The 11,464-nt window shown below is 42.0% G+C and overlaps 1 protein-coding gene across 1 annotated transcript; it reads left to right on the top strand.

The window, feature by feature from the left end:
• The first annotated feature begins 520 nt into the window (after positions 1–520).
• Positions 521–11,194, top strand: CAPSL (calcyphosine like). Its single transcript, XM_005151995.2, has 5 exons — positions 521–661; positions 5,625–5,761; positions 7,594–7,771; positions 8,669–8,878; positions 11,060–11,194. Exons 2-5 carry the CDS (start codon positions 5,625–5,627, stop codon positions 11,159–11,161), a joined length of 627 nt encoding a protein of 208 aa, XP_005152052.1. The 5' UTR covers positions 521–661; the 3' UTR covers positions 11,162–11,194.
• Positions 11,195–11,464: the final 270 nt, after the last annotated feature.

Genomic DNA, 11,464 nt, shown 5'->3' with positions numbered 1-11,464 from the left:
GGCATTCGTTGCCAATTCCAAATGGCAATTAATCAGCAAGAAAAAAAATATGCCTGCAATTTGTTTTTCGTGAAACACATTTGACAGGCGTTTACTTATTTTATCTTATTTTGTTTTGAGTAATAGATTGACCCAACAAATTTTTTTATCGTAGCACAGCCATGCCTGACACTGGCACTGCGATGCTGTATCCTCCTGCAGGCATTCTTGGGCATCTCGGTGCGGGGTATCAGGAGATGCCTCCCACTCTTGGCTCCCAGACCCTTGAGGGCAGCGAGGAGAAGGAAAACATGGATTTAGAAAAGGTTAAATGGAAGGACTCTGTCAGCCCAGCGGCAATCACCCAGGGGAGCCGCGTAATTGCAGGCTGGGCAAGTCACTGCCACCGGTGTCACCTTGGAGACCGGCTGGTAAACTCCAGGCGTCCCAAAAAAAGGGGGGGGGGGGGGGGGGGGGGGGGGAGCAAGGCAGCAGGGTGTGTAAACAAGTAAAACGAGATGAACGAGGAAGCTCTGCACTGAGCCCGTGGCCCTGCATCCCTTTCACTTGCTGCCTGAGCCCTGCGAGAGTGTGGGAGGCTGGTGGGGGACGGTGCAGCCCCAGCCCCTGAAACACCTCCCAGGTCCTGGGTGGAAACCCCGGGTGCAGGATAGCACTTCAGGTAAAGGATTTTCTCTCTTGCTTGCTAGCTCACAGTGAGTTTCTCTGGTCAGATGAGCCTGAGGTTCAGGAAGGATTAGGGGGTTTTTATATACACATACCTCTCTATACATGTATTTTGCAAAATGTGTATAGATGTATGCTATAAATGTATATGCAAAATAGCAAAAGCAGTTATGCTTCACCTTCCAGAATATGGGAGCAGTATGATGCTGGGGATGGTGGAGAGGCAGAAAGGTCTCTGGGGGCTGGAAAGCCATATTTTTAAACCAAATGCTCCCATGGTTTTCATGCTTTTAAGAATTTGATGAAGTTGTTAGGAATAAACCAAATGCGTGCAATTGATCTAGGACACTTAATCTATTCCTGCATACCGGGATATTCTGCTCTGGGGTGGTGTGTTTGTCCAGGACAGGGCTTTCTAGCAGAGGCTCTGTGGGTTTCTGCCTGCCACACTGGGGTGTTTATCAGGATTTTCACTGGAGGTCTTTGGCTGCAGCTCAAGGAAAACATATAAACAAATGGTGCTGAGTTTATATTATATATGACTTGTGCCAGATTTAAACCTCAGGCTTAGAGGTGTATAAAGGGATTTGATTGCTGATCAATCTGAGGATCTTCTGGAAAAAAAAACAACTCAGAATTTCAGGTTTTTTACTTGTTAAGAAGAAATGCAGTCATTTCTGTGAAGCCTTCACAACACAACATTGCCCATAGAAACAAACAATGCTAAGAACGTGGGTATTGTAATTTCTTATAGCTCAGGCTGTTCTACAAAACAAAATTCTCTAGCATTCAGAATTAAATTAACCAGCCCCTTTTTATTTTACAATGGCACACGTTCCTCTTGGAAGAGATATATGAATTAAAAACATGCAAAATCATGGTTATGACCTTTCCCTGGTATATTTATGGTTAGTAATGCATAACACATTTGTAAGCTATACAGAGAACTATTGTGTTCAACGAATCCTGCCTGTATCTGTAATTACTTCACATTATCCAAAAAGGGCTGAAAGCAAAATGAGAGGAGAGGAGAGAAATGAGCTTGTGAATTGCTCTGATTCCTTCTGGCTCTGATACAGAATCTTTTTTCTTACTATGCATTATATCTTTAAACAGCCTAGGCTGTTTAGCTCTAGTTTAAACCAGCAGACAACAGAAATAGGGAAGTGGTAGCCATGTTACTATGGACCAGGATCACATGCAGTAAGGACGATAAGTGGCTTTCTGTGTTTATTCAATTTATAGAAAGGCTTCTCAGATGCATGCTACTGTGTGACACAGGAAGCCAGGTCGTATTTTATTTGCTTTAGTGTAACGTGTAAGTGAAGTCACTTTCTGAACAGACTCCAGTTGCTGAGTTTTATATAACAACATGGTGTTGGTGGTTTTGTTATTGTACATTATAGAGAATGAAGCTTTGCAGAGTGGGATAAATACTTACTATATATCATATTTGTTAGTGATTTCAACCATGATTCATGGGGAAAAAGGGGACTATCACACCCCATGGTGTTAGTGAGATTACTAGAGTGCTCTGTCCCACATCATCAGGAACACGTAGAAAAAAATGGAAAAGGTCAGGAGCAACAGCAAAATCATCTAACATCTGGAAACTCATTTTGTAGCAAGAGTCCTAAGCTCTGTCTAATTACCTAGCTAAAAATGACCTTCAGGTCTCTGTTTCTGCACAAACTTTAGTAGGCAGCTGTGTAATGCAGTATAAAAAAGTAAAGCACCATCTAATGATGGGGATAACTTAGACTAGAAACAAAGAATGTATTTTGAAAAGAAAATCATTCAACACTGGAACAGCTTAGCCTAGAGGTGGTGAGCTCTCAGCTAGAAATGCTTGTAGGTGTAGAAACAGACTTGTTGCTTACAGCAAAGACAACTGGGGACTGGCCAGTTTCAGTGGCTCCTGAGGTACAGGCGATCATAATCATGGAACCCCAGAATGGTTTGGGTTGGAAGGGACCTTAAAGATTATCCAGTTCCAACCCCCTGCCACAGGCAGGGACACCTTCTACGAGACCAGGTTGTTCAGAGCTCCGTTCAACTTGGCCTTGAACACTGCTGAGCTTCTCTGGACAACGTCTTCCTCACAGTAAGGAATTTCTTCCTTATATCTAATATAAATCTACCCTGTTTCTGTTTAAAAGCGTTATGCCTTATCACTACATGCCCTTGTAAAAAGTCCCTCTCCAGCTTTCTTGTAGCCCCACTTTAGGTATTGAAAAGCTGCTAGGAAGTCTCCCTGGATAGTAGATATCGTATCAGATGATCCCTCCCTAGCCTCAATTCATGAATCTTGCCGCAATGACTCTTTGAAGAACCCTGCAGTATAGTGGAAATGACTTCACTAAACTTGAGGCAAAGAGTTACTACACTTCTTTCATGGTGTGTGTTTGGGTAGATTTTTGCAGCATGGAGTGGAGACGAATTATGTCATCATTTGTCTCAGTATTTATAGTTCTATACAAACACATAACATAGTATAAGGGCATACCACACAATGGTATGCATACATTATGCATTTTGTCTATAGATGCGTATGCATTATATATACTCCTGAAAGTTACAGTATATAATTACATAATGTAAATATAGTTTGCACTGTGTTTATGTAACCTTACTGGATTCTATATTCTTGCCAGCTAAACATCTCCCTTTAAGGACACATCACTGTTTGCAGAAAGCATTTTTGACTGCTGATCTCACATAGCTCTAAGGTCTTTATGGTCACTCGTTAATGAGTTCCCAGAAGAACTTTGCTCATTCTGTCTGGAGCAAAACTGAAATGGTTTATTTTTTTTTACCAAGCTGGATTTCTGCAGTAAGCTTGTACTGAAACCATTCTGGGGCAGCAAACACATTTTATTCTCCTGTTTTTAAGAGCCCAGCTGCTGTTGTGTGAAGGGGTTGCAGAGCTCAGCCCATGTGGCATTACTAGCTGCAGTAGCCAGTGCTCTGTAGGAAGGAGTGGATTAGTTAGGATGAAACAGTCTCATTCCATGTTTCTCAGTTTTCTCTGACTGTTTCAATTTATACTTCTACACATGCAATGACAAGAAGATTGGAAGTGCAACATGTACTGACTATGCCTCACAGTGTGGCATTTCACGACATGGACTCAAGTTGATGAGGAGGCTCAAATCCAACTTTATTACAACCAAGCCCTTTTTATTCCCCGGTTTGGTACTTTCCCAACCTGCACATACATACAACGTTCAATCTCATCGGCTCCTGTAAAACTCTCCAGGTAAATAGTCCAATCACAATGCTGCAGACCCTCTCAACTGCTGCATCCTCTGGCCTTCAACTGAGACTCCCACCACAGCTACATCCTAGCCCATCCCTCCAAGACTTGTTTTTGGACCTTCCCTGTTCTTCAAAGCCCCAACTCACAGCCCCAGCCCTTGTCAAGCACCAAGGCCTCAGCGCTCATTCCCAAACTGTTTTTCGTGCAAATCTTATCATCTTCACTCCCCACATCACAGGGCCACCCATCTTCCTCATCTCCCCATCCCAGAACATCCTAAGCAGAGCACCAAGTGCTCTCCAAGTCAAGACCTCTTCTGTAACTCTGACCAGCCTTTCTGTGACCCTTCTGTGCCCTGGTCCTATGATGCTCTAAGGGCTGAAAAATGTTTTGAAGGTCCTCATGATCCACAGCCAAGCTATGGAATGGCAGTCCTGGCCCTGAGCATGTGGTCAGCAGCCAAGCTTCAATGTGCCTCTAAGATTTCATGAGGAGCATGGGCAGACCCTGGTGCTCTTAGCAGAAACTACAAATAATTCCTGTGGGTGACTCTCTGCCAGGCTGGGCTGTGGTGTTTCATGACATGGACTCAAGTTGATGAGGAGACTGAAATCCAAACTGGGACTCAAATCCAACTTTATTACAACCAACCCCTTTTTATCCCCCTCTTCAGTATTTTCCCAACCTGCACAAGCAGTCACATTCAATCTCATTGGCCACTGTAAAACTCTCCATGTCAATAGTCCAATCACAATGCTGCAGACACTCTCATAACCCCCACATCATCAACTGAGACTCCCACCACAACTGCATCCTGGTCCATCCTCCCAAGACTTGTTTCTCTACCTTCCCTGTCCTTCAAGGCCCCAGCTCCTCACCCCATGGCTTTTCAAGTACCAAGGCCTCAGAGCTCATTCCCAAACTGTTTTTCATGCAAACCTTATTGCCTTCACTCCCCACACTGGGCCTGCTGCTCTTGGTGGTGCTTACTCCAAGTCTGTGGGCTGTTTTCCCACTTTGTATTCCACTGTCTTCCTCTGAGGGAAGCTGGAAGGTTTATGTGACTGCTGCAGGATCCTGAAATCCTGAGGTTTGTCCTACAGTTTTGTTAAAATAGTACAAGGTGTCATCTGTAGGTGAGGTCAGATCTTGGGGTGATTGCTTTAGCTCAGATGTGTAATGAGAGAAAGCACTGCTCTAGAGAGCTGGAGCTACAATGGAACAAAGGCAAACAAAAGGCAAAGGTCTTCACTCAGGACAATTTTTGCTCTTCACAGCAAAAAATTTTCCATCTATCTGTGGACAAATGTCAACTGCAAATCTGGCCAGGCTGAGGAGGCTTGGCAGGGATGCTGGGATGCATATGCAGCACTGCCCTCCCGAGGGCTTACACTAGTTTTCAGTGTGTTCATACACTGTAGGCAGCAAATTCTCACTCACACTTTCATGTTTCCATCTGGGTTAATCACAGGGTATCTGGCTGAGCTCTCCTTTCAGATCTGGTGCCCAGTTTGGCTATTACCTCTTCTGATAGAAAGGTATAAGGAAAAGGACAATAGATGGTTGAAATGAGTCCTCATGAAAGAGTTGCCAGCACCTTGCAAGTGAGGGATTGGGGGTGCTCCATATAGTAAGGCAGGTTTCAGCACTCTGTCTTGTGCATGTGAATCCAAGCCATGTGAGTGCTTTTGTCTTCCAGATGCCAGGCACTGCGAGGCATGACCGAGAGATGGCAATCCAGGCCAAAAGGAACCTGTCCAAAACCACTGACCCTGTAGAAAGACTTCGACTGCAGTGTTTAGCAAGGGGATCTGCAGGCATCAAAGGACTTGGCAGGTAAGTCTAAGAACTCAAATCCATTATTTAGCATAATAGTTTTAGCAATAAGAGGCTCGCAGGCTAAGCAGTGACCAAAACTTGCGTTTCCTCACTCCTTTGCAAATGGCACACCTCACAGACCCTGAGCTTGGGGCTCCTGTGTTTTGAGAGACAGGACTGACTGGCTTACCTGTTGAAGGACTGAGAGAGGATCACGAATCCCTCAGAGGAAGGTGCTTCTTTAAGACTCAGAACAACTTCTTCCAGGGAGAGAGAGGGAACATGAAACACCTCCTTCTTTGTTTGGCATTTTTGTATAATTACCTGCACCAAGAGGAGTGTGACCAGCAAGTCAAAAGAGGTGATCCTGCCCCACTACTCTGCTCTTGTGAGACCTCACTTGGAGTATTGTGTGCAGTTCTGGTGTCCTCAACATAAAAAAGACATGGAACTGTTGGAACAAGTCCAGAGGAGGGCCAGGAGGATGATCAGGGGAATGGAGCACCTCCCATACGAAGACAGGCTGAGAAAGTTGGGGCTGTTAGATTGGATATAAGGAAGAAGTTCTTTACTGTAAGGGAGATGAGGCACTGGAATGGGTTGCCCAGGTAGGTAGTGAATGCTCCATCCCTGGTGGTGTTCAAGGCCAGGTGTGGTTTAGTGTGAGGTGTCCCTGTCTGTGACAGGGGGGTTGGAACTAGATGATCTTAAGGTCCTTTCCAACCCTAACTATTCTATAGTCATATGATTCTGTGAAAGTTGGGGCTGTTCAGCCTGGAAAAGGCTGCATGGAGACCTCATAGCATCATTCCAGTGTCTGAAGGAGCCTATAAGGATGATGGAGAGAGCTCTTCATTAGGGACTGCAGTGACAGGACAAAAGGTAACAGGTTAAAACTTAAACAGGGGAGGTTTAGTTTGGATATAAGGAAGAAGGGGTAGTGAGGCACTGGAATGGGTTGCCCAGGGAAGCTGTGAATGCTCTGTCCCTGGCGATGGTCAAGGCTAGGTTTAGTGTGAGGTGTCCCTTCCCATGGCAGGGGGTTGAAACTTGATGATCTTAAGGTCCTTTCCAACCATAACTATTCTATGATTCTATGATATTATCTCAATACTGGGCATTTTGTGCTTCCTTTCTTTTGGGATGTGACTCCCTTGTGTGTAATGGTCTATCAGCTGTCTCTCTTTTGGGAGGCATCTAGATTCCTTCTGCAGTCACCCTGAGAGTATGGGTCACCCCACCCCTAGAAAAGGGGAGCTGCATCTCCTTGAAACCGCTCCTGGGCTCAATAAACCACAGACGAAACTTTGGTGACAAGCTGAAACTTCATCTACATGCCTATAATATATATATGTTAGTATATATATATATTTGTATATATATATAGTTTTATATATATATAGTTAGTATATATAGCATATATACAAAAGTTAGCATACTTAATATATATTATATATATGATAGAAATACATATATATTCTTATAATAGGAAGACTCCTTCAGTCATGGCAGCCTTCACCTCATTCTAACTTCAGCTGTGTAATATTCAGACACTCAATCTAAGCAGGTCATCTCTGCTGTCATTGTGTTGGTTTTTTGGCTCTCTCTCCCCTACTTTTTTTTCTCTGGTGGGGTTTTTTTTGTTTTGGACTTTTTTTTTTGGTAGTTGTTGTGGTTTTTGTTGTTTTGTTTTGGGTTTTTATTTGTTGGTTGATTTCTCTTTTCATCAGCAGACTATGGGGAAAATGTTATCTCAGGAAGGTTTCTCTGTGAACTGTCACTGTGCTAAACTACTACAGCATTCTCCAAGTTTTCCTAAGCATTATCCTCAATTTGCACATTTTCCACAGAGTGTTTAGAATTATGGATGATGACAACAGCAGGACCCTTGATTTCAAAGAGTTTGTGAAAGGATTAAATGATTATGCTGTGATGATAGACAAGGAAGAAGCACAAGAAATTTTCCGGATATTTGATAAAGATGGCAGTGGAACAATTGATTTTGATGAATTTCTTGTTACACTGAGAGTAAGTCTGTGAATTTATGTTTCTACTGCATTAAATGTAGAAAAGCGTTGATTTGTCATTAGCCAAACACAAAGCACAGCAATTTGTTCACCTTAGTAACTAGCAACGTCTATAGCTCTATTTAAAAAGTCAGTAACTCTTGAGAAGTTAAAATATTCTATTTCCATCTAAAAATGCTAAAGGAGAAAATCACCTTAAAGAACACCTGTGTGGATGTCAGAGTTCAGAAAACAACATCTCTGCAAAAGGCTCCCTATAAATAGAAGAGTAGAACAGATCAGAACAGAGCAGAACAGAACAGAAAAGAGCAGAAGAAAACAGAACAGAACAGAGCAGAGCACAGTAGAATGAAAGAGTTGCAAATAAATGGTTAATTTTTTAATTGATTGCTGCTGTGATTTAGATACCTAAATTCCTGTATTACAGTCCAGGCACCTATGTGGTTCAGCTCATTAGTCTCACTTCTTTTTCTGTCATTTTATGATGCACTTCTTCATAAAATTAACTAACCCAGTAGTGGTTTTCCCTAATCAACCACAGAGCGAATGATTTTAGTTGGAGCCTCTTTGCTGAAGTCTGAACAATTTAGAATGAAAATAATCAGTGCTTAGATTAATAAGCAATTTCTTCTTAGAAATATTCAAAATGGGTAGAAAAGTGTTCTAGTTAACATTTTCTCTCTTATTGTCCGTTTGCTATCACATTGATAGACTCGATCACATTGCTTTTCTGGTGATATATATGGCCCTTCCTAGCTCATGGACAGTGTAAACTGTCTGCAGTTTGTTGTCCAAGTGCCCTGAGATAGGTTTACTATTAACAGTAGCAGTTACCTGAATTTCAAATGCGGCAGGTAGCTCACAGAAATTAAACGATTCTGTTAATATTTCTTCACAGCCTCCCATGTCAAATGCAAGAAAAGAGATCATCATGCAGGCATTTAGGAAGTTAGATAAGACTGGAGATGGTGTCGTAACAATTGAAGACTTACGGGGGGTGTATAATGCAAAGCATCATCCCAAATACCAAAATGGAGACTGGACAGAAGACCAAGTTTTTAGGGCCTTTCTGGATAATTTTGATTCCCCCTATGACAAAGATGGGAAGGTAAGTGAAAACACCAAATGTCGAGCCATGAAATCACCATCTGACTCAGCATTTGACGTAAGTCATTGAATGTGAGAATGATTGCAGTACTAAACAGGCATTTGTGTCACATTTATGGAGGACTGTAAAATGGGTTCCTAACCTCTGTGTAGGACTAATGATTAAGCATTCAGAGGCAAAGGGACTCTGCAGGAGGTATGAGAATAGACATGAGATTTCATTTACAGGTTTATAGCCTTAGTGCTATACTTTCATAGGGTACTTTATCTTCAGACTTCTCATTTTAAGATCCACATACATTAGAGGATTTTTCACTTCTTAGCAGAATAAGTACCAGGATCCAGTTCAAAAGCAAGTTCTCTAATATGTGAAATATTTTACAGTAAACACTTCGCCAGTGTGTAATTGCTGAGACAGTTTATTTGCAAATCAGTCCATAATAGAAACAGATTTATCCACGGAGAATTGGAGGGAGTGTGGGGTTGGGGAGGCTGCCAGCAGCCAAGTGCTGGGCTCATAGCCCATCCTGCCCTCAACCTCGCCTCTCCAGGGCAGATGTAAAACCTGGGCACCTTCTGTGATGGCTTTCTTACGCATCTGCTTTGTAACTATCACTGAGTCAAGGACACTTTGTTTCCCCTTGCTGTGTGTTTCCGAAATTCTTTGGTCTGAACTTACACATGTCTAACCAGCTCAGAGAAATTGTGGATCATTGCTGTTCATATGGTGATATTCTAGGTCCAACGACATTCATAATAACAAATTAGGTAAGGTTTCATCAGCATGTTGTGTAATGTATTTATCACTTTGCACTTTTGAGGTTGCACCTTGGTTTTCATGGCTCCACTACACTTAGTGACTCCCACCTGTCTAGGAGCTGGCTACTACAGTCAAATCCTCCACTTGCTTCAATTTCCAACATCTATTTGTAGGGAGGTGATGATTTTTACTTCTCTTGGCCATGACTTTGCACTTGGTAGAGCTGAATTTCATCCCTTTTTCTGTTATCTCCTCCTCAGAGATATCAGTTGTGTAAGTTGTTCCCTTCCTTCTCTGCAGCAGCGGTGACATCTAGCAAACCTGAAGCACAATCTTCCTGCTTTTTGTGCTATAAGTGAACACATTTAATGGGTCTCAAAAATGATCCTTCACAAGTTAAGTGCCTTGTGCCTCATACACTCCTCAGTGTTTGAGCTTATAGCAAAATTACTCTGAGCACTCACTTTTTGTTCAGCGATACTGATGTTTGCCTATAAACTTGCAGTTTCTTCTGAGAATCGACTGTGACTTTTCTGTGTCTGAATCAGACGTCACTAACGACGCTGGTATGAGCTGAAAGCCTAAAATGTTTTTAGCAGAAATGCCTCAAGGCTAAGCCTCTGCTATAAAAGTCCTCTTCACTGTGATCTTGATTAGCGCCTCTGAAATAGGCAGGGACGGTGAAACTTGTAATCAGTTCCTGATGGCAGGACAATCTACAGTGTTCATTTCTCCCCATTGTGGCATTTCACTTAGCTCTCAAATGCCCAGTGCAGTAGAAGCAAATATTTTTCTATGTGATGATTATTCAAATGACGGTTCAAGAGTTAGGCCATCACAAAAGACATGCACTGTTTATTTCTGCTAATCTGATTCTTTTTATAGTTTTTTAAAACTGATTCAACCTCAAAATGATGATGAAAGATGTAAAAAATATGTGGGTATTTGTAAGAATGTTTGCTTCTTTGAGTAAGACCTGTTTAGAGCAACAGCATTTTCTCTCTAGTGAATGTTTATAAAGCTCCTAGCTGTGTCTGGGTTGCATCAAAATCCCATTCACTTTTATTAATACTAATGCAAACAACCAAAGTATAACATCATTGAAAAAAAAAATGCATTAGAACATTTGTCTTCTTGACTAGCTCCAATTTTAACTTCAGTTCCTATTAATGTTAGTTCAACTCCACATATTCCATTTCCATCCAAGGGCTCTTGGAGGACAAGAGCTCTTATTTCTAGCAAACAGATGAACTTTAGCAAATTTTCAGTGGGTTCATTCTTTCTCTTGGATTCCTTTTCACTATTAACATGAAATAGCAGATGTTAAGTTTCATTTAGAGTTCTTCTCAATGTGTGGGTTTGGCTTACAATATTAAAAAAAAAATAAAGCTCATTTTCTTGTTTTAAACCCTTCTGCCTCAGGTCACAACAGAAGAATTCATGAACTACTATGCAGGAGTGAGCGCTTCAATAGACACAGATGTCTACTTTATCGTCATGATGAAGAACGCTTGGAAACTATGATCGTATGATTAAAGGAACAAGACTTTACTTCCACCTTTTGTAGGTTCCCATTATTAAATTTATGCACAACCACAGGCTCATTTTCTGTAATAGCAGCTTCCAGTAACTGTGCCAATTACAGACAATCTGCAGAAATAATTCCCAGATGCTTTGATAGGCTCGGCCTTAGGGGCTTGGAGCATAATCAAAGAGCAGATCAGTCATCCAGCCACTCTGCACATCTGCCCCTTTTTTTCCCTGCATTTCTGACATGGCTTTTCTTTTCTGAGACTATCTGCTCCTTTCTTCTCAAACATCTGCAGT

This window comes from Melopsittacus undulatus, chromosome Z (genome assembly GCF_012275295.1).
Source record: "Melopsittacus undulatus isolate bMelUnd1 chromosome Z, bMelUnd1.mat.Z, whole genome shotgun sequence".
Classification (NCBI taxonomy): domain Eukaryota; kingdom Metazoa; phylum Chordata; class Aves; order Psittaciformes; family Psittaculidae; genus Melopsittacus; species Melopsittacus undulatus.
Note: the sequence above shows the minus strand (reverse complement) of the source record. Positions and strands in the feature narration are given on the sequence as shown.